General features: G+C 38.8%; 1 protein-coding gene across 1 annotated transcript; it reads left to right on the top strand.

Moving 5' to 3' along the window:
• The first annotated feature begins 1,479 nt into the window (after positions 1–1,479).
• strn4 (striatin 4) lies at positions 1,480–22,330 on the top strand. Its single transcript, XM_014470654.2, has 18 exons — positions 1,480–1,953; positions 9,003–9,106; positions 9,251–9,327; positions 9,406–9,484; positions 9,566–9,751; positions 10,992–11,169; positions 11,266–11,422; positions 11,914–12,009; positions 12,333–12,451; positions 12,551–12,726; positions 13,369–13,416; positions 13,503–13,624; positions 14,462–14,629; positions 15,229–15,369; positions 15,487–15,585; positions 15,684–15,770; positions 16,034–16,222; positions 18,858–22,330. Exons 1-17 carry the CDS (start codon positions 1,642–1,644, stop codon positions 16,201–16,203), a joined length of 2,319 nt encoding a protein of 772 aa, XP_014326140.1. The 5' UTR covers positions 1,480–1,641; the 3' UTR covers positions 16,204–16,222; positions 18,858–22,330.
• Positions 22,331–23,124: the final 794 nt, after the last annotated feature.

The raw sequence follows: 23,124 nt of genomic DNA, 5'->3' as shown, positions 1-23,124 counted from the left end.
TTGTCTGAACTATGTCTGGGATAATTTTTTAGTTTTTGTTTTACCATTTTATTGGGTTCTATGCATATTTGGTACTTTTAAAACGAGCAAGGAGTTAAATGCTCAAATCACATTGAATATTTATGTGCCAGAGCAGAGACACTGCATGCAGTCTTAATTCAGACTACTCTGGTCGGTACCCACCCTTTTTTTTACCCTTTTTTTTGACTGCTCAGTAAAGTTATTTTTTTCTTTCTAATGTTGATTGGAATGATTGTAATAATATAGGCTGTACTGCAAGTGCATCCGTGGTGGCATTTACTTGTAGAATTGGACACGTCATAAGTCTGTGTGCCTTAATCAAATAATGTTCTACAACAAAATAGCAAAAACAAAAACTGACAATGGAAAACTATATCTTAAGTGGATGGAAGCAAGGTAATTAGCTTTGATAACTTTATAAAGAAATGCTGATGAGATAGCGTATTATAGAGGCAAGTCGGATTCTCTGTATTCTACTCAATGTGCTGTAAGCTCTCTAAGAATTAATTATATACATTACATTTTATATATGGGGTTGTAATCTGAGATATTTTATACTTGCGTATAAAAGAATCTGAACTAAAACAAATGGTAGTAGGTTGCGAGACAAAGATTACAGAATATAATATGCAATTAAAAGAAATTACACATAAGATTTGATCATTTCATTACAACTTATCTCCATATTTGTGAAAGTACTGAACTAAAATGAAAAAAGCCCAAAACATTAATGGATGGATTGCAAATACAAAATGGTTTATTTGCGGGTCTGATGTAGGAAGAGTTGAAATTGCAATGTGTACACAAAAAGGCACACATTTATCATTTTGAGAAGCAATGAAATAATGTTCTATACTCTTCTCATGACATACTTGTATGCATTGCTGCAGTCTAGGGTTTTTTTTTTTGGAAGTGGCTATACTGTGACCTTCATTTGCTAGTCAAGTGATTCTTATCATGAAAAAGTTTAAGAACTACTGATCCAACCGAGTGTTTGAAACTGTAAATATAGCAAACATTTAAGGAAAACCGAGATTTATATGTGAGATGGGGAAACCGGAAGTAAGGTTTTGGGTGGTTTTATGGGGCTTTGCTATGTCAAAACGGTTCTGATCACAAAATGGCAGGAAATGAACTCCCACTGGCGAGATCCTCATTGTATATCAGAGAAAAGAGTCCCGTTATTTGTCACACAATTTCAGAACCCTTCCGACAGCAAACACGGGGAAGAGGTTACACAAAATAAAGGTCGCAAGCAAATGGAGAAAGTTTGTTTTGGAAATATTGCATAAAATAGTTACGTTCTGGTGTATATTTGTTTAAATGTTTATGAAAAATATGTACAAATGTATCTGTTAAACGCGCCCCCTAAAGAAATGAGATGCTCTGAACACTGTTGGGGTTATGTTTTATTCTGAAAGTTTGAAAGCGGAAGTGTAGTATTTTACCAACTGAATAGTAATTCGACTCACTGTCGTTTGAGAAAGGGAAGAATAGAGGGCAGCTTGTAGAGAACAGCTGGGTTTGGTAAAGGGTTCGGGGTAGTGTTTTGGAAATTATTTTGTTTATACAGCCTGCTTGTTTCCAAATAATTATCCTGGCGAAAGGTTGAACGGTGAAATGGAGGCGGACAGATCCGGCGGAGGACTAAACCCGAACTCCGGAGGCGGTGGCGGCGGAGGCAGTGGTACTAGCGGAGCGGGGCGCAACCCTAACGGGCCCAAAGCAGGACCGGGCCAGACGACATCGGGTGCCGGAGTCGGGCCAATGGCAGCGGCAGCCGGGGCCATCCCCGGGTCGTTCCTACCTCGAGAGGCGCAGGACGGGGACTCGGGTATGACGCTTCCCGGGATCCTGCACTTCATCCAGTACGAGTGGGGACGCTTCCAGGCCGAGAAATACCGCTGGGAGGCTGAGAGGGACGAACTCAGGGTAATTTTATTTATTTACATAAAGCAAGTGTTAGTTGGTTTTACACCGAAACGGGCTCAGGACGAAAAACAAGCGAAACAAACAAACAAGAAAACATCACCGCATTTTTTTGCTTTGCTTTGTAAGTGTTCATGTGCCCTAAAATCAGTGTCAAAGAGACGGCATGCTAATGGGCTAACATACTGCACCGACAAGGATGCATTATTACTGTACAATAAAAGGAAGTGTACCACTTAATGTTCGCAATAAGGAACATTAAGCGAAACAAACAAGGTTTTCATCTCACATTAATTCATGCTGGTTAAATGTATGTTGGCCACCAAACACAAGCCGTAAATAGCTCACGTCTGATTGTCTTCTTTTATTACTTTGATGTCTTTTTCAAAGACATGTCCTACCCACAGCTTTTTAAATAGACTATATTTTGACATTCATGCGAAACTGAACCAAGAGGCCATTATCTGATTTTCAAACAAATTCTCCTGTGGTTTCTCTGTTGTGGTTAGGAGGTCAGTGACATGCAGCTTTGAGGTAAAATCACTGCATTATTGAGCGTATTTGACTAAAAAGATCATCCCCTTACCTATTTGAAAACTTAATTAAAATGCAGAATAGTTTCGTGGTTTAAATATTGTGTTTTGAAGATGGATATAGATATCGTGAGATTCTCACTATATTAAATGATGACCTTGATTAAAAAAAAAAAGATCAGGTGATTGAAACTCTAAAAACAAGGATAATATGGTCAAATTTGTTTTTGTATTTGAAGCAGAAAAACAGCACTTATCTCTAATGCTGCAATATTGTAACATGTTTATTATTACAGAAGTAATAATTGTTGGAATTCAAATGTACAGACGTATAAAATATGTACTGTTTGAAAATATGTTCCTGTTTTTGTTGTCCTGTTCTTTATATAGTAACACAGCTAAAATTAGCTGCTTAATTAGTCAGGCTATTTGCCTGGGAAGCCAGTCTGCAGTTAGCAGCTTAACAAGCATGCTGCTTGTAGCTTACTATCTGTAGTTACCTTAATAAGGGTGATGGGTGGCACTCCACAGCATGTCTGTCTGTTTTGTATTTTTGTCCACAAAGTATAACAGTTTTAATAGATGGTATTTCTTTACGTCTCATCCCGTGGCTGACCCGATGTATGTCAAAGCAACTGAATTTGTCTTTTAAGTGAGAGCAAAACAGCAGGAGTCTTCATTCTCTGACATATCACTAAAAGCATGTTAAGCTGTAGGATACTGGTTACCATCTCATGCCAACTTCCCATCCGCACCATTACAGTCTGTGATATTTATTTATTTATTTGTTTTGTGACTGGGCATATTTCCAGACAGCTAAATGGTTTAAGTGTGATTGTGCTCTTTATTGACCACCAGAACGCAACAACAAATTGGGGTCTCCATAAAACCTGCACAACTCTGGTCACTGACACTGACATTTCAGTTGAAGGATTTGAGTTGTGGGAACAATGTGTTTTAAAACTATTTCTCTCTTATTCTTAGATACCAGTTAATTAGGAAATAATGGTTATTTGATGAATGGTGAAATACGATAGTTCAAGCTTTTTTCTTGGTAAAATGATTGATCAGGACGATGTTTTTGGAAAAAAATCTGCTCCTTTCCACAGATGTTATTCCCGATCTACAGTAAAATGTATGTGTGTGTGTGCGGTGGTGGCACTCAAAGTAAAGCCCGCCCTTTGAACTGGCGCACAAGTAAATGACTCACTGGTGCGGGGGAAAAATTTTGTCGATAGGCAATGATATGCAGCTTACTAATGCGAGCGCAGGGCCTGCCTTTAGGTTGGACGTGTAGGCCTACAACTATAAAGGTCATTGATCTGCATGTGTAAAAGTGGCTTGGACAAACTATGTGAACATGTGAGTCAGTGGCAGAAAAATGCCCGTGAGCAAACCATGTGTCCCACGGTGGTCCCAGTTGTTCAGATGCCAAGTTGCACAAGATAAATGTCTCTCTCCTGCATAGATGTAGGATTTTGCTTTAGTCTAAAACTGCTCTAGTGAGTAGTTGGAACAGCAACTGCTCTTATCTTACCCTTACATTAAGACATGCCTCTTGTCTTCTTTGAAGTGTTTCTGCTTATAACAAAATGTGGGAAAATAATCCTAACAACATTTAGTGTCTTTTACTGTGGTACTCCTCCACTCTGTTTGCCCCCTGACTCAAACCCATGTAGTTTATAAATAGGAGCCTGATAAAATATGGATGAACAATAACAAACTGTCAGCGCTCGCTTCTTTTATGGGCACACGGAAGAGAAACTGAGAAGAGAAATCAGAAACGGGTCACCGCCATGTCCAACAGGCCATTATAACTGGGTTTGCATGTAAGTATTTGCAGCACATGATCTGGCTTCACAGGTACAATTAGCACAGTGTCCTGAGCTGGAGGAATGAAGGGGAACACTGCAGTGTGGTGCTGGAAAAAAATGGCCTAGCTTACATTTTAACACCTCCAGGCCTCTGGCTTTTGTTGCCAGCATGCTTGAAGAGCTCTCAACATGCCAGTTAGTTTGCCCGCTGGCTACATCCTGCACAATTAACAACATGCAGTACGCGTGTGAAGTATATTTAGCTTCGATGATGTCTAAACAAGACTGCTTGTTCACTTAATTTCAAGCTTTTATAATCGAATCACAAACATTTTCATAAGGCAACTAAAACAAAACAAAACAAAAACTTCAGTATCGGACAGAGAGTTGACACTTTTTGTGTATATGGTGGGAGTTGCATCTTTGTAGCATGGCGTGTCTCTGCAAGACCGCCACACGTGTTCCCTCTGTGAGCGTGTTGTTCGTCTAAGAGGCCACCTGTGGTGTCCTGTCTGCTCTGACAGGCCGACAATTGAAGTCTTCCCCGCCTCTCTGAATCAGGTGGGACGTTTCGGGTCAAACGTATTACAGCAGCAGAAGGGTGGTTGTTTACCTTTGAGTCTTAGAATAGTTTTTTGAGGGGGGAAAAAAGGTTTCTGTCAAATCATAGCACTACTGCGATACGTTGCTAGCCATGTCACTTGTGTGCAGATAGATTAGTGGTTACCCACAAGGCATTACTTCCTGTTGACTGTGGGCTTCAGGGCCCTGGGTACTGATCTCTAATTAATAGTTACACTCTTAGCTTTGACACACATGACATCCGTAGGCATTACAGAATTTCTAACCATGCTTTCTTTTTACTTGCATTTACTTTTTTTCTGTTATTCAGTGCTGCAAAAAAGTATTTAGCTACACATTTTGTCACCTAAAAATCTGATCCAAGAATACACCCTCCCCCCCAATCAATACGCCATAGCATTGCCTTTTGCTACAGTTACAGCTGCAAGTGACTTTTTGATAACTCTTCTATGTTGAACAGTAGTTTTATTGAAGTTCTCCTGTGACTAAAAATAATTTGATCTAAATGCTTCCTGGCTGTTTGTTTAGGGTTGTTTTATTACAGGAAAGTTAACCTTTGTCCCAATCTCAAACAGTTTTTCTAGGACTGCCCATCTTTCCATCAGCCCCATTGGAGAGAAAAAAAAAACCTCACAGAATGATGCTACCATCTCCAAATCTCTTTTTACTAATCAGTTTACTTCTGGTTGCACTGGATTTTATTTAAGGGAATCGGACCAAAAGGGGATGGATCCAAAATTCATGGCACACTTTTCAGTCTTGTATCTGTAAGCTATTTGAAGACTATCATTACTGTTCCACTTTGCAATTACGCACTACTTTGTGTTGTTCTGTCTTCCAAAGTCCCAGTAGAATATGTTGAAGTTTCTGGTCTTAATGTATCTAAATATGAGAAAGTTCAAGTATTAAAAATAGTTTCTCTAGACACTGTAAGAGATTTAATCTATGTACTTTGTGAGCCTGTTTGACTTTATTATGTTTAATCACCACACACTTGTTTTATTCCTTCCTAGTCTCATTTTTTAACTCAGCCTGGAGGTCCTACCTTTTAGGATTTATTTCCCAAGTGACTCTACATAAACACACACTTTCTGCTCTACTCCAGCAGGCTCTGTCCCAGAAAATGTCTGTTGATCTACTTGTTTGCTTGTGGACTTTTTTATTTTTATTTTTTTAAGAGCAATGAGAAATGGGTAAATCGATGGTCAGCACGGACAGAAAGCTGCCCTTGACCCTTCTGTGTAGCGGGAGGACAAGGAGTGACAGAACAGGCCAAACCTGTGTCGGCTCTCTAGGTGACAGTGTATTTTAGAAAGATCAGCAGCAATGGGTCACATAGACGAAAACACAGACACAAGAAAGAGAGATCAGATGACATGACAGGTGTGCTCCCAGTAAAGTTCCTTTTGTGATTAAGGGTTTTGTTAGTTTTACTAAGATGACATCAGCACTGTAAGCCCAGTGTCACTAGCAAGGCCGTATCTAATGCCATATACTGAGTTTTTATAAGCAAACACTTACTCTTTAATAATACATTTTGTAAAAGTGAGAAGAGATGTTAATCTGTTGCTTTAAAACAGTTGATAAATCATCTTTAGTAGCAGATCAATGAGTCGTTTTGTTTTGCGTTTGGTCTGATCAACTCAAAGACAAAGATTCTTGAACCTGCTGTTGTTGGCAAAAAGGTAGAAGCGATAGAAGTAAATGAAAACCAAAAAGAAAACACAGGTTCAGCTTTTCATTCAAAGGTTAGATTTGAGTGTAAATACATTTTAGTACATTATAAAGCACATATTACATGCGCCTCTAACTTTATCACCTTGTCTTACCAGGAATCTCTGATTGGTGATCAGCAGGTCGAATACAGATAAATCTGTTACTTTTTTAAATTTACTAAATGTTCAACATTTGGTATTTATAGATCAACATTTGCATGTATTCTGATGTTTTTTGAAATTGTGGTGCTTAAATCTGTGTTTAATAAAAACCAGATAAAGGTTTTGGGCATATCTTTTGATGCATAAAATAAGTTATCTAATAATTTCTTTATTTTGATGTTAAAGTAAAATTTGAATCATCAAAGAACCTGGTGCATTCTTTTCTGTTTTATTGTACTTTAAACAAAAAAAAAATCAAACTTCACACCTCAGGCCTGAAACCAAAAGTTAGTGGCATCTTGATTGTTACATCTAGATTTTTTTTAAAAAAAAAACCCATTTGCATCATTCTATGTATTTTAAAGTTTTGTCTTTAAACTACAGCTAAACATTTACATGTACAGTATATACTTGTGATGTAGTGCTGTTTAAAAAAAAAAAAATTTCAGCACTTTGCATTTACTACTAATCCAATGAAATGAAACAAAAATGAACGAGGGGATAATTATGATCACCTCTGTTGTGGTCAACTACGCGGTTGAAGGCTGCGTGCTCCAGTGTGAAACAAGGCGCTGCGTGTGGGACTGGTGTGATGCTAATCAGTGAATGAGGCAAGTTGGGGCTTGTCTGTGTGCGAGTATGAGTAAAAATGTGTGTCCTACTTTTTGTAGATGAAGGAGAAAGATTCCTGAGAGGTGAAAATGAGGAAATGCATTGTTGAATGGGATCATTTATAAGACAGGAACTTGACAGGCCCATATCTGTAGTTACTTGTCACAACAACAATGTTTGGCATGGCTGTTGAGAATGATTTAAACCCGGCCTGGGATAATGTCATGTGTGTGCCTTGACATTCCCTCTTTTTGTTTTGTTTTTTTTCTGTTAGTTAATATACCGATGATGGGTTTGAGCAGAACCATTTTTAACACATCTATCTACTTTTCTGATGTTTGCACCTTCATAACTATGCCAGGACCCAGTTGAGCAGTACCTTAACTTGCATTTTAGTGTACTGTGAAAATCTAATGATGGTGCAAACATGACCAGTTTGCTTCTACTATTGCAAAACCTATCACTGGATATGCTCTTAACTGCAACCAGACATTAAAAACCCACATAAATACTGTAAATATGTTCTTACATTGTTGTCCATTCATAGTAAAACAGTTTCTTGCACAGACCCATCTGCTGTTCCAAGATTAGTTCAACTCTAAACCACACAAGCAAACATATCTCTGTTTTAGAGATTATACCTTCAGTATTCACATCTGAACATTTTTCATCTCCCAAGCCCTTCGATTAGTCTATGAAGTGACATTGCATTAATCAGGATTACTCAGCAGCAGAAAGGTTTACTTGGCAGATTATCCCATGTTCCTCCTTAATCATGACACAACCGTCTGTGTTGGTGTGAGCCCTCCTCGTAGATCTACATCTACTGTCTGGAACAGGCCGAGCTTCTGCCCCATGAGGCGCCAGTTTTTAGACTGTTCTACTTTTACAGAACTGAGTGTAGGAGGAGCCTCATGGACACAGACTGGGGCAAGTGGGGGAGAAATGAGCTGTAAAATAAGCTCTATTTATTCTCTGATGCGACTTGGTACGGTGAGTTACAGAGAGAAAATTTGCAATGCTATTGCACAGCCTCTTGCTTGGGTATGCTTAAAGTAGAACTGGGTTAGAGCTTTTTAACCTACTTGTAGTTTGATTCACTTGTTTTAGGCTTTTTTTGGGGAGGGGGAAGAGGGTAAGATTTGAGAAGTCTGATGTAATTCAGTGAACTCTGACCATGCACCTGCTCTAATCCTATCATGATTTTGTCCAGATTCCTTAAAAAAGAAACATCACTTTTCCCTCACAAATCTCCTTGTTTTGATAAATGGCCAGAATGGGCTGTAAAAAGAAAAGCCTTTCCTCAAGTTGGGAGTCCTGTCAGCACCGAGGAAGGAAACGGACAGGAAATGAGAAAGGAAGGATGTGTCTTACAAGAGAGCGTTTGAATTCAGCGGGTCTGTTTCTTGTTTTTACTCGTCTGCAGCTGTGCACTCAGGCCTTTGCCAGCAATGGTTTAAAAATAAGAGTCCTTTGACTTATGGCTCTGGATTTCAAGAAGTTGTGTTTAAGTGCTTGCCACATCAAGACTTCCTTCTTCCTACTTAGACTTCCCTCCCATACTCATGATGGCGCTCATGTTTATTTTCCAGAATGTGTACTGTGTTGTTTATTGCCATATTTCTGTGTGTCAGGCTCAGGTGGCATTCCTGCAGGGTGAAAGAAAAGGCCAGGAGAACATGAAACAAGACCTAGTGAGGCGGATCAAAATGTTGGAGTATGCCCTCAAACAAGAAAGGTGAAATACAAGATAGTAAAGTCATCTTTTTGTCCTCAGTAACCTTTACCAACGGTTTTACATTCTGTAGATGTTGCGATCTAGTTAGGATGGATGTTTGTCTCCTTTAACGTTGATCTTGTGGGATTTTTTTGTTGCTTCCAGGGCTAAGCACCAGAAGCTGAAATCTGGAAATGACCAGAGTCCTGGAGACAAGAAGCCTGAGATGGAGGCAGATCAGCGTATGTTTTAAATTTTTTCTAATCCAGTTAGTTACGTGAATGTATTACATGATCTACGTTATGCCTTCATTTCCTTAGTTCCCAATGGACCAGCTGAGGCCGACTCTGAGCCACCCAATCAAATGTCATGGAAAGAGGGTCGTCAACTACTACGCAAGTATGCCATGACTTTCACTTCAATGATTCAAGAACCTTTTTTTCCAGGAACCGTCTTGAGAGTTTTGCCTCTTTAACGCAGGTACCTTGAGGAAGTCGGCTATTCAGACACCATCCTGGACATGCGCTCTAAACGCGTGCGCTCCCTGCTGGGGCGGAGCAGCCCGGAGGCCAACGGGCCCCCGTCGAGCGACAGCTGTCCGGAACCAGAACCCCGAGCGGCTGGAGACTCATTGTTGGTCAGACAAATAGAAGAACAAATTAAAAAGTGAGACATTTTTACTGCTGCAATCACAGTAGTGAGGTACTGTGAGTTCTAATCATGACTTTGGATGGCTCATACAAATTTTTAATAGGAACAAGAGAAAGAGGTCAAAACAGTATTTAAAATAAAGTTACAATAAAATATCTTGACCTAGACTAAATAAAATCTGGCTTACTCATCATACAGCTGTCTGCTTAAAAGTTGTAGCTTAAAAAGTAACAAAAATATTCATTTTGTTTGAAATAAGTCTTAATATTCCCGATCTGAACCTGGATATCAGATATGGACCCTGTTGAAGGCATTTTTAAATTATGGTGACTAAAATCTAGAGTTCCTATGCAGTATTGAAGAGTCTGAAAAATACAGTGTTAACTTTTTATTTTAGTAGGAAAGAAGGAACGTTGAGTATAAAAAAGGTTAGATTTTTTCCAGACTTTTTTTCCTTCTTTCATTGTTTACAGTTTTTATAAAGTATCCCCGCTCTTGCCTAATAATGCTTTATAAATGCAGTGATTTTACAATGATTTATATTAAGATGACATCTTTTACCTTTCATGCAACCCATCAAGCTGTGATTTAACATTTGACCTATTAATATTGTTGGTTTTTATTTACTGACTAAAATTAGCACTCATTCAGATAAAAAGGGAGGAATTTTATTATCTGCTTTTTTTTCTTTAGATAACTGTGTATTGAAGTTGTGCTTTGCTAAATACACAGGGTTTAAAATGCCAAAAAAACTGGTGAAACAGTAAATGTGGGGAATTCTTTTTACAAAAATACAAATAAACATACTGAAGTTTTGCTTTTGGTAAAGGCACAGTGAATTCCATTCTTCAAGATATATTTAGATATAGAGAGCTAATGTTTGACCAGACCCCCACAAAAAAGTACATTTGTGTAAAAAAGCAAGTAGCCAAAAGTGATGTAAGACACACTATAGAGTAGGTGAAAAACATTTTTAATTCCATTATTTTGCATGGAAATTTGAGGGTCAGGATGGATTTTCTTTGAATTGTGACGTAAAGTGGTCCTGATGCGGGACCCAGTGAAGCAAATGTAGAGGACCACTAAGAGACCATCATAAGGACCTGAAAGAATTTTGCATCTTCAGATAAATATAAACTAATCGCAACATTACAAATGCTGTGTAAACTCCAAACAAAATTGTTTTTACGTAATTGTTTTATCTTTTCACAGTGTTGATCTGTGTGAAAATGTAACTCTCTGTACGTTTTAACAGGAATGCGGGCAAAGAAAGCTCCAAGGAGAGCATCGGCAGCTCGGTGCTCGACAAGATCCCCTTCCTTCCCGGTTGCGAGGATGACGATGAAGAGGACAGTGACGAGGAAGATGACTTCCAAGGCATGACCACTGATTGCATCGACGGTCCACGCAAAATCAAAAAGCCCCGTGTAAAGGTGAGATCAGTGAGTTGAGCCTGATGAGTTGTCACAAACAATAAGCTGCTCATCACACCAACTATATCTGTTTTTTGTTTTTTTTCTGTTGTCCAGATAAGTTCAGAGCCCATGACTACAGATCTGGACCCGGAGGATGAGGAGGACGAGGACGACTCAGAAGACGCCCTGAATGAATTTGACTTTCTGGGCTCGGGGGAGGATGGGGAGGGGGCGGGAGAGGCCCGGATCTCGGGTGATGGACGGGAGATAGGTACGCCGCTACCGTAGTTGTCAGCACTGCCAGGATCACTGCCGACTGTCTTCTCTGCCTCCACTCGCTCACCTTTTTACCTCCTACGTCCTGTTGTGTCTTGGCATCTTTTCTCGTCAATAAAACCAACCTCTTTTTCCCCAACCGCCTGTCTCTCTGTCCTGTTTCATGATCTTTAGATCTGTGTGGCTGCCATCTTTGTCTTGTATAATGTGCAGCTTGAAAAGGTGATCACGCATGCTGCCTTCACTGGTCATGTGCTCACATTTCATTCCTTGAAACCATAAATACATCATGTAGATGTTTCACCCATGAAAGTGGATGTAAAGTAGTTGAGGGTCTTATATATATATATATTTAAGGTATGTAGTGTGTCTTTTTTTCCGCTTTTCTTCTCCTTTCATTTGTTTCATCTGCTGGTCTCTCCGTCATTTCTCCGCCTCTCAGAACTGACTGAATGTTTTCTCTCTCCCTCTTCTCGCCGGGTTCAGAAAACCGCAGGAACAAGCTGCAAGGCATGATGTCGGACTTCCCACCTAAACCTTCTCCGCCCCCATCTGTATCGGGACAGGCTCGCTCCGGGGAAGGTGAGGTTTTTTCTAATATGCTCATCAAAAAGGGAAAAAAAAAAATCCACATCCGAGTTATTTCACCAGTGTATTCCCACACACACGGTTGTAGCTTGGACACTGAAATTCAAACTTAATTTTCTCAGTTTTAAAGCTTGTGTTAGAAGACTACACCTACACCTGTAAATGTTATCTTTGGTACACTGTGTGGGAGTAATGCACCCAGAATAAAAGAGCATAGCTTTCTAAAGTTCTTCGCTATGGAGAACTTGCAGCATTTATAAAGTCATGTTTTTTTAATACAATGAGGGGTAACATGCTTTTCCACGTTCGACCTGCAGGTGGTGCCCTGGGATTCTCCTCTGATGTCTTTATTATGGACGCTGTTGGAGGAGGCGACATGAACCTGGGTGAACTGGCGGATCTCACCGTCGCCAACGACAATGAACTCTCCATCGATGTAAATACACATCTGACCCGGTCAACCTCTGTTCAGCATGTGAAGCAGCACATAACTCAACAATAACGCGTGCCTCACTTTTATTTTGCGCCCCACCAGATGCAGGACAACAGAGAGGAGTTCAAGAAGACCTGGAATCCTCGTTTCACGCTGCGCAGCCACTTTGACGCCATCCGGGCGTTGACGTTCCACCCCAGCCAAGCAGTGCTGCTCACGGCGTCTGAGGACGGCACGTTAAAGCTGTGGAACCTCAACAAGGCCATGCACTCAAAAAAGTAAGAGAACGAAATACAGTGACTTGCAAAGGGTTGCACTTCACTTTGATTCTACAAGCTTCGTCATGCTACATTGAGATTTTAAGAGATATACCAAGAAAATGTGGTGCATAATTATAAAGTGGAATATGAAGCATTTTATTTTTCATAAATGAAAACCTGAATTATTCAGCTTCGCTTAGCTTTGTTTATCCAGCTCTTCTATAAAACCAGATTTGCTTAGTGCATGACTAGCAGCTCCTCCAGAGTTTCCATGGACGTCTTCACTCTGTTACTGATAATGCTCTGTGGCCTTCACACAGCAGCTGGATGTACACTGGGATTAGGTTACACACAGGTGGGATCTATTTACTAGTTGGTTTATTTCTGAAGGCAGATTATTAATTTACTTAGGAGAATTAAAGACCCAAATTTCTTTTTCACATTGTTTGCAAAAACTTTTGAGCGCCATTTACCTTCCATTTAACAATTACACGTTCCTGTGCTCTGTCACTTAAAATCCTAGTAGAATCACTGAAGTTTGAGGTTGTAGTATGACAAAATGTGAAAAGGCTCTATATGTATAAATACTTTCTCAAGACTCCAAAAAGAGTTGAGACTTTGAAGTATAAAGCACATATAACAAGTTGTATCCCTCTACAGGAATGCAGCTTTGGACGTTGAGCCCATCTACACCTTCAGGGCACACAGGTGAGTTCAGTCTCTGACGTGTAAAAATTAGTAATACTGTTTTTCCCCTGAAAACAAGCCACTGCCATCTGTGTGTGTTTTCATAGTGGAGCGGTGCTGTCGCTGACCATGAGTGAGGACGGAGAGTCCTGCTACAGCGGAGGTTTGGATGGAAGCGTCAGATGTTGGAAGATGCCCGACCTCAACGTAGATCCTTATGATAACTACGGTGAGACGTCACAGTTTGCTCGGCTTCATGGGCCTCCGTTGGCCATAAAGCATATCCAGGGCTCCTACACTGTGTTTTGATTTTTCACATCTGCATAAGTAGCGTGAAAAATGGAAAGTGAATCTGAAATACAGTGTTGAGTTTTGAGGCTTTATTGATTTAATCCATTATCTGTATTGTGCACAAAAGTTCAGAATGTCATAAAAGCTGCAAGAATTTTGAGCATTTTGAAATTAAAATTTTGTACGTTAACAGAGACATTTAAAAATTAGGGAGGAAATTAGATGAGATTAAAAGGAGCTGTCTACAAACTGCATTTTTTTGTAAGTAGCAGAAACCTGCCACCTGCTGTCCATTTAAGAGAATGAAGCATAAGGGTGAACTACATTGTTTTTCATGTTGTATATAAATTATGGACTGACCAGCAGTTTGTGGTTTTTCACTCTGGCTGAAGCATAAAGTCCAAATGCTGTGAATGAGAGAAGGATGACAGTAATTTTATTTTTGAAAAGTTGTTAAATAATGGACAAAAAAGAAAACAGATAATTGTTCAACTTCTATAATTGACTGTGGATTGTTATTTATAAGGTTAATAAAAATTAAAAAAACTAAATCTAGGGAGAAAATCATTTTCATGTTGAATTTCATTTAGTTCTCCTCCTACACTATTTTACACATGCATTTAAAACTGGAGTTCACAAACAACTGACATCTACCCTGTTTATGCTCACATTTCAAAAATGACCTAAAGCATAGTTTAGAAAATCTTAAAATTTTCTGTTATCCTCACGTCAAGTATGTGTTTTAAGTTTTAATAAACTGCGGCTCTCCCTTCAGATCCTGGCATTCAGAGCAGCGTGCTGGACGGCCACGAGGACAGCGTTTGGGGTCTAACGTATTCGTCGGTTCACCATCGTCTCGCTTCCTGCTCAGCTGATGGCACGATTCGCCTCTGGGACCCTCAGAACTCATCTCCCTGCATGTCCGTCTTCAACAAGGAGAGAGGTAGAGATCGGCTGTTGGAGGCTGAAAAGAGTCAAGCAACGTAAAAGCAGCAAAATGCATTTATTTTTAAGACACATAGCAAGTAATGTAACAAGTAACCATAACATTCAAAACAGACAGGCAGAGGAAATGGTGGTGTTGTGGGTTTGTTTTCTGCCACAAGACGAGGGGAAATAGAATGGGTTTAGCTGACAAAGCAACAACAAAACATTGCAAAATTTTATCTTAAAAGAGCAGGAAACTACTGATTTGTTCTAAAAAGTAGCATTCCTTGACATTTGTTATTATGTCTTGCCAGTTTTTGTGTTTATAAAACATAAGTTTATCACAGTAAATTAAAATATGATCAAAAGGTTTATTTTTCATAGATTTTCATTTAAAAAAGGGAAAGTAGCACATTTTGAAAACGCATCACACTGTGGGCTCTATTTCAACTTTTTCTTAATATTAATTTGGATTAATAAGGCTGACTGCAAGAGAAAAACAAAAGAATTTTTCTCAGAAAATTAGCACTTTTACCTGTGCACTTTTTTATTCCACTTAATTTCCCGATGTGTATTTTTGCGGGTTTTTTTATATTGCCTTGCCTGTATTTTCAGAGCACGGAACCCCGACTTCTGTGGCTTTTGTGACCACTGACCCCAACCAGGTGGTGGTGTCGTTCGACAGCGGAGAGACGCTGCTGTATGACCTCAACACGGAGCACAGCATCACCGGGCTAGAGACGCAAACGAAAGATGGTACGTTCAGAGGATCTGTACCCATAATTTTCCACTACAAACAACCTTTTCCTGCTGCCTCAAAAACAAACAATTAGATAAATACATGAACCATTTGAATGTATGTTTTCCTTGCAGGCAGTGAACTGATCAATCGCGTCGTCAGTCACCCAAATGAACCCGTTTCCATTACTGCACATGAGAACCGCACCATCCGCTTCATGGACAACAAGACTGGTACCTGCTTGATCTGATCTTCTGTTGTTGCTCCCTGAGTACAACCTAAATCTTCTGGAGACGAAAATTAATCCCAGTTTGCTGATATGTTTGTGCAGGTAAAGTTGTCCACTCCATGGTGGCTCACTTGGATGCTGTCACATGCCTCACTACAGACCCTAAAGGCACTTACCTCATCTCTGGAAGTAAGTATTGCCCAGCTTGACTTATTAAAATCTTGACTGAAGAAACTACACTCAAGATCAATTTTAATTATCATCCTATTTTATCACTGACAACCAATTATTATTTTCACTCAAAATGTCTTAAACGATGATTTAAAATGAACAAAAATGAAGATAATGAGATGGATTATTTGATTTCTCTGGCGAAATAAAATAATCGGCGTTGTATAACAAGACCTGAACACACTTCCCCCCACCTTTCACCTGCCCTTTACCTCTTGCAGGCCACGACTGCTCGGTGCGTCTGTGGATGCTGGACAACAGGACGTGCGTGCAGGAAATCACCGCCCACAGGAAGAAGCACGACGAGGCCATTCACGACGTGGCCTTCCACCCTTCCCAGCCCTTCATCGCCAGCGCTGGCGCAGACGCACTTGCCAAGATTTTTGTGTGAATCCACTGTTGCCATTTTGGTAAGATGGAAGATGCCAACTTAGCAATAAAGCAACAAAGCTATTGTATATCATGTATATTTTCCAAAATGTTTACAAAGAAAGCTGGAATAGATCTTTCAGATTGGGGTTGCTTAGCTTTGATGTAGCTTTGATAACTGTCATCAAAAAACATTGTTGATCACTGGAAACCCACCACACTTTATGAAAAGCTTTATTGCTGGTATAAATGATGTTTGTCTTCTTTCTATATTGATTTAAATAATGTATATAATGGCAAAGTTTTTTTGTGTGAAAAAATCTGTTATTTTGTAAGATTTTTAACATTATTTAATCTTTTTTTGAGAATTTATAACTGCTGGCATAACATTTGCACTAAAACATATTCAGATTACATTTGATATGAGGTTAAGGTTGAGAATGCCTAATTTTAGAAACTAAAGCTTTTGATTTCTAAAGAGCCCTCTTCTTCAGTTGTGAATGTTGGAGGGTTTTTGCAGGGTATGCTTTATAATTTGTGTCCTCAAAATTCCCAAATATAACTTACTAAAATGTTCAAAAGCTCCAATTTTAGTCTAAGCTATAAATCACTTAATAATAGTTACTACAGGTCACCTTTTCTTGCTTGTTTTGCTGTTCAGAAACCAAAATAAAACAAGAAAGTGCCTGAGAGCCATTTTATCTGCAAGTCCCACTGTTTATGTGAATTAGATCCATGCAGATGTAGGTGGGAGGAGGGAAGCAAATGGCTGTAAAGAGCTGGCAGATAACAGATGGGAGGCACAAAGGGATGACCTCAAATAAAGTAACTTATTATGTAATCCAACAGCCACTTTATTTTAGCAGAAATGAGCTCAGTTACTGCAAAAACTGTTGGCAACACTTCATTTACTTTTAAGACTTTCAGCAAGGTTTGTATGTTGTAGAAAAGCCCCTGTGTTCTCCTTGTGGTACACATATGGAGAGAGTTAGTCACCCAGCAGGATGTTGTAAAGTTGTTGTTGTTGCCACAGAAACAATGGCAAGATTGGTTGCCTGCACTTACAGCGCCTTTCAGCTCTTGATGTAGATTTATGATTGCTTTCCGTTCTCTGTGCACCATCAAAACTGCTTGTATACAGGTGCATCTCGACAAATTAAAGTATCATCACCTGTTATTAACTTTTTATAAAATCAGTTAAAAAAGAAAAACATATTTTATACATGTCTTACACACAGAACGTATTTAAAATACAGACATTGACATGTTTTTTTATATATATATTTGTGGCTTAAAAGTGAAAGCTCAGAATTACTCAACCATTTGATTCCTGGTGGCAAACTTTTACACATCTGTTCTTTAAATCGGAAAGTAATTGATCAAGTTATCCTTTTCATCTTAGTGAAGTACTGAATTGGTTTACTTGCTCAGGCTGGGTTTGAAATAATTTGACTAATCACAAGTACAAAGCTGCTGCTGCATCAGATTTAAGCCAATAATTGGCATTAGCCAATTATTGGCCACTTAAGCAGGCATTGTTAACTGGCAGTAAAAGTAGGTGCCAATTCCAGCATGAAAATGAAATCAGCATCTCCTTTAAGCAAGAAGTGCTCTAAAATTTCATTTTAACTGGCCGTTGTTTGTATCACGCTTTTGCCTTCCACTTAATTTACGAGAAATATGCTTGGAACCGTCCTCCTTTGAACAGACGGCTTGTTTCCTCTGTACCTTACCCTTATTCTGCAGAATGTCAGTGACTGCTTTTATTGTTTTCAATCAATCAGTCAAGTTTATTTGTTTAGCAATAAATAAATGGAAGGTTGGAGATTGGCCTGTAATTCTGCAGTAGTGATTTGTCCAGACTGTTCTTTTGTATCAGTGTTTTGATAACTGCTGTTATTAAGGCAGCAGTTATCAAAACACCCAATGAGACGGATGAGTTTACGATTTGAATCAGATCAGTTGCAATGACAGGCAGGATTTTCTTAAAGAAACTTGTGGGCATTATTATATCTGTACCACTGGTAGAATTGCTTAATTGATTAATAATTTCTTCTAAGCCTTTATAGTCGAGTAGTTGAAATTGAGTCAGTTTTTTTTGTTGCATTTTTTGTGTTTGGGCATAGGATTGATATTGGATTTGGCGTGGATGTGCAGATTAACCCTCTACTTTTTTTTCATTTTCTCCTCAAAGAAGTTGGCAAATTTATTATAGGACGTGTTAGAGTGCAGTTCAGGTGCTTCAGGAGGGTTTGTGATCTTGTCAACTGTTCCCAATAAAGCTCGAGCATTTCAAATGTTTGTTTTTTTTAATGATTTCCACAAAGAAGGTTTCCTCGAGTATGTTAGTGTAGAGTAACAGCTTCACGGTTGTTCATATTTGAATTTTCTAACAAACTGACTGTTAGGATTTTATAATAAGTAACTCATAGTCATTCAGTTTCACAGAGGTAAGCAATTGCAATACATTATTATGCGTTTTGTGAATTTTCACTTTTTGAACTGGATTGCTGAAATAAACTTTTCCATGATATTCTAGTTTGCTTAAAAGCATCCATATGCTCCGAGTATGAAAACTGTTGGCATTGAAAAATATTTCTGAAAATTTGCCTTTGCTCTTTGTGTTTTGTGATCTGAACATCCCTAATCCCGTCTTTTCTGTTTCTGTCTCTTCAGCGTCCTGCAACCACAACTGGGCAAAAAGATGATGAAGATGACAGCGGACAAATTTCTCTCTTTCTCTTTTCTTCTCTCTTTCTCTCTCTATCTTTATCACACACACGCAAACACACCCAACTGTCCTGCAGCCCACTGGCTGGGTCATCACCACAGGACATCAACCCCCTGACCCCTCTTCTACCCCTCACAGTTCTCTGATGCCTCAGTGACTTCTTGTAATACTAATCATATCTTGTACTGCTTTTTTACAACTTAAAAAGTTATGGCTGCTCTGTTTTCAAATAATCATATTTAAAAAAACACACACACTTTCCTACACTACACTCTCCAGCTTGTTTTCGCCCTCTCTCCATTCTGCCTGTGTTTGTTAAGACGCACCTTGTGTATATGTTTATGCACTCTCGCTGCTGACACACTACCCATACTTCACTAACAGATTTGCACCGTCGCCTGTCCTTTCTGATCTTCAGTTTGAATTTATGAGGAAAGTGTTTCTGGCAGACAAACAATAGGGTTGCTGCCAGGGTTCACAAGAAACACCCGATCCAGGCTCTGCTTTGGAAATGATCTCACATTCCAAAGGATCCATGTAGGTTGTGTTTGTTTGGTTCCACATTTTGGATAGGAGAATGTTTTACCTCGGTTGTGTGTAATATCAGGAGACACTAAGCAGTAAACAAATAGCTTTACTTTTAAATATCTTATCACTTCATCTCGTTTCATTCCTCTGTGTGGCGTCCCGTGATTCTGCGTCTTCTCCTGTGGGTTGCTGTTTAAAGGCAAAAAAACGCCCCTGAAACAACAGATTCCCACAGTCATGATCCATTTCAAACTGATGCTCTCGTACTACATTACACGGCTGAAGATAGAGATTATAGGACCCCAGCTGAAATCAGTAGGCTGTAAAGGTGTGAGCCTGGCCTTCGTGCTCTAGGCAAATGGCACAGATGCTGCCATTTGGTGCTTTTTACTGTACAGTGGAGTGTGTGCGCGTGCATTGTGTGTTTGTAAATGCACTATTTAAACCATGGTGCTACAAAAAGACCTCATTAGTCTTGAGTCGGAATCAGGGACCTGTTTATTGTCTTTAAGTGTGATTGTTGGCACTTTTTAATCTGTTTCGGTTGTGTCATTTCATTAGCCGTGGCTGCGTTTCAGAATTAGCAGTCATTGTTAATGTTTTGATTGAGGAATGTGAAGAGTTTTGATTGTTTCAGGCCTGATTGATGTGCGGGTCTGATGCTGAGAAGGTCATTTTGAGCTTTCAGAAGAGCTTCATGAAGGCGGTGCCAGTTTCTGGGGGGGGGTTATGGGTTGTTTTGTTGCTGGTTTTTAATATTTTAGAAACACCAGAACTCATTCAGCTTTCTGTTGAAGGTGAAAAGATGGGTTCCTTCTTGCTCCAGAGGCATCCTAGGGAAAATGTTGACTTCTGGTTAGAAGTTTGCAAACACTCAGCAAAATTATCATTTACTTTTGTGAGTGTTTAATGCTTTTTTTAACCTTACTTTTTTAGGATAACAAAAAAAAACAGGTTTGGGGGCACAAGTTTGCATTTATTGTGGATTTTTTCTTTTAACCACACATGATCAAAACAACACAGATAGACTCAAAAACTAAAGTATTGGTAATTGTTCCTTAATAAATAATACTTTTACCACAAGCATTATGCAGTCTATTTTGACTGGACTGCATGTCAGTTGGTTGGTTTCCTGCCATAGACTTGGATTTTAAGCATATCTTATATATTTTCAATACTGTTGAGATGAGGGCCTTTTCAGAAATTTTATATCTGCCAGGGTTGAAAAAAAAATATTGTGGAGTTTGAGAAAAGCCACAATGAATTTAAATTTGTGTTCCTATTTTCTCCTTTCTAATTCATTGAAGTTTTATCTTGTATTATGGGTTAACCCAAGTAAAGAATGGTTGAAATAAGTCATTAAAAGTTCAGCACAAATATGCTGATACGTGTAAAACTCTGATTTTTCATCTTGGGAAAAAGTATTGATGTAAAAAAAGGTGTGGGTGTTATTTGACGCTGGTGACACCTGGTATGTTTCGGTGACTTGTTGTTTTGAACGTAACCCAGCGATCCCCTGGGTTTAAGCAGTTCCTCTGAAACTCCGCACATCTGTCTCTTCCTTCGCTGCGTTTATACAAATCTCTGCAAATCGTCATCTGGTTCTGAATGTGCACAATCTGTCGGCATACGACAATGTTTTCGGTGTGAGAAGCTGCAACGCGTCAGGTTTAAACTAGCTAAACTAAGATGTTGATAAACGAGGAGGAGATGGAGAACACATGTACTAAAATAGATTTGTAAAATCATTGCTGGGTCTTTCACGACATTTAGATAATCCAGGTATCTTGCGGATTATCTAACATCCGGTAAATAAAGTCCTCTAGATTAGATTAGATATGGATTTCTAAAAACAAACATATTTATCAGGTTTAGCTGAAATTTGCCTTTTCCCAAGCAGCCCTCAGTTCAAGACCCCTAAAACTTGATATACAGGGTCACAAATAGTTTTTTTTCTTTTGCAATGCTAGAATTATCTGTATATTTTTTGTCCAAACAGGGTGTTGTATAAATGTGTGAGATTAGACAACATGTCACTGCTGTTAGTTTGACATAAATCTGAAAAAACAAAGAAAAAAAAAAAGATATGCCCCACAGCAGGTCATAATGTTCTGTTCCTATACTTAACTACTATTTACTTCCACCTTGCACTACATCTGAAAGTGAATGAAAAGTTAGTTTAGAAATGAGCCGATGGGGGTGCAGGAAGGTTTTGCAGGTGGCTTCGTCGCCTGAATCGAAACCTCCGTCCCCGAGTTGTTCCCTCTCTCCTCTGAGGGGAGTGAAGACAAATCAGTGTCGCATTTAGAAAAGAAACCGGAAACAGGCTGTAGATGATGAGTAGATTCACCATTATGTGCTGTAAATGTCGATCATTTCGTTGTTTTTCTTTATTGCATTTCATTAAAAAAAAAAAAAAGAATATGATTATTAAGATTTAAAAATACTGTAGTATCAGAAGAGAGTCGTTTTTTTTCCCTTGCTACACATAGAACATACTTGTGAATGATGAGGATGATGTAAAACTTGTTTAAAAAAAAGAAAAAAAAGGCAAAACGGTTAAAAAGCAAAAGAAAAATGCTGAAAATATGTGGGGGGGGGGATCTGTTACCAGTCAGAGGCCAAGATAAAGGACTCTCATTTCTTTGTGTTTTTATTTTTTTATTAGCAACTTATCACTGTGTGATATTTTGTACATCATATAAAGCTGTATTCCAACAATTTCCTCTAACTACAAGGGATAAGAGACCTGCTTTTTATTGATTTTGTCTTATATATTTTTGAACTGCATTCTGGCTTGTATCAAATGACTCTTTTTGTTTACAGGGGTCGCCTGTTGTCTGTCATAAGGAAGAAAAGATGAAAAATTAAAATTTTGTACAGTGAAATAAGAACAGTCTCTGTGTGTTATACAGAATGCTATGCATTGATGTTTTACAATGGAGAGCTGTGATCAGAAATTAACCTGGATTTCTGCAACGTCTAATATTCATATAAAAATCTTAATTTAGACCTGTAAAGCCTTAAATAGGCCAAGATTCCCCACACAAGTTCTTAAATTAGTTATTTACCTCTTATACTCAAATGTTTGATCATTCATTGCTTCTTGTATTAATTAATTTAATTTTTCATTCTGATGAAAAAAAGTTTGGCTACACTTATTTGTTGGAAACAAAAGTTGATGCAGGACAGGACAACGTTGGTAAAAAGAATTTAAAGCTGAACCATTACTGTGAACAATGAGAAAACCCAAAAGAATCCATGTGAGAACTACAAAGAAAACTAGATTTATAGTCCTTTTGTAGACATTTCTAAACAAAAGGAAGTTCCAAGATGATCAAGTTATTCATTCCTCTCATTACTTTTTCAAGGCATGAAAGAACAACCAAACTTTAAAACTGGTTCAGATGTCAAGAGACTTTCCAGGAACCTCTGAGGCTCAGGCCTGACATGAACTGCCACGACGTTTGCATCGACTGAAAGTGTGTTAAAGTAATAAATGTTAATTTATTAACATGTTAATGTAATAAATGTCAATTTACTACTTTAATCCCTCCAGGAATAGCTTTCCCAGGGCACGTGCCTCCAAACTATTACAGGAAAGTCAAGGACTGGTTATTACTGAGTCCATTCCTGGAAACCAACATATTTGCTTTTCCAAGAAAAGTTATCAAATATCCAGCT

The sequence above is a fragment of the Xiphophorus maculatus genome, chromosome 18 (assembly GCF_002775205.1).
Source record: "Xiphophorus maculatus strain JP 163 A chromosome 18, X_maculatus-5.0-male, whole genome shotgun sequence".
NCBI lineage: Eukaryota > Metazoa > Chordata > Actinopteri > Cyprinodontiformes > Poeciliidae > Xiphophorus > Xiphophorus maculatus.
This window is presented reverse-complemented; position numbering and strand designations above follow the sequence as displayed.

Excerpts from the sequence above, each read along its gene's own strand:
- strn4 (XM_014470654.2), top strand. The coding sequence starts at position 1,642 with ATGGAGGCGGACAGATCCGGCGGAGGACTAAACCCGAACTCCGGAGGC. Across the intron at positions 9,107-9,250 it reads TATGCCCTCAAACAAGAAAG|GGCTAAGCACCAGAAGCTGA; the intron begins GTGAAATACAAG and ends TGTTGCTTCCAG. Across the intron at positions 13,625-14,461 it reads AGATCCTTATGATAACTACG|ATCCTGGCATTCAGAGCAGC; the intron begins GTGAGACGTCAC and ends CTCTCCCTTCAG.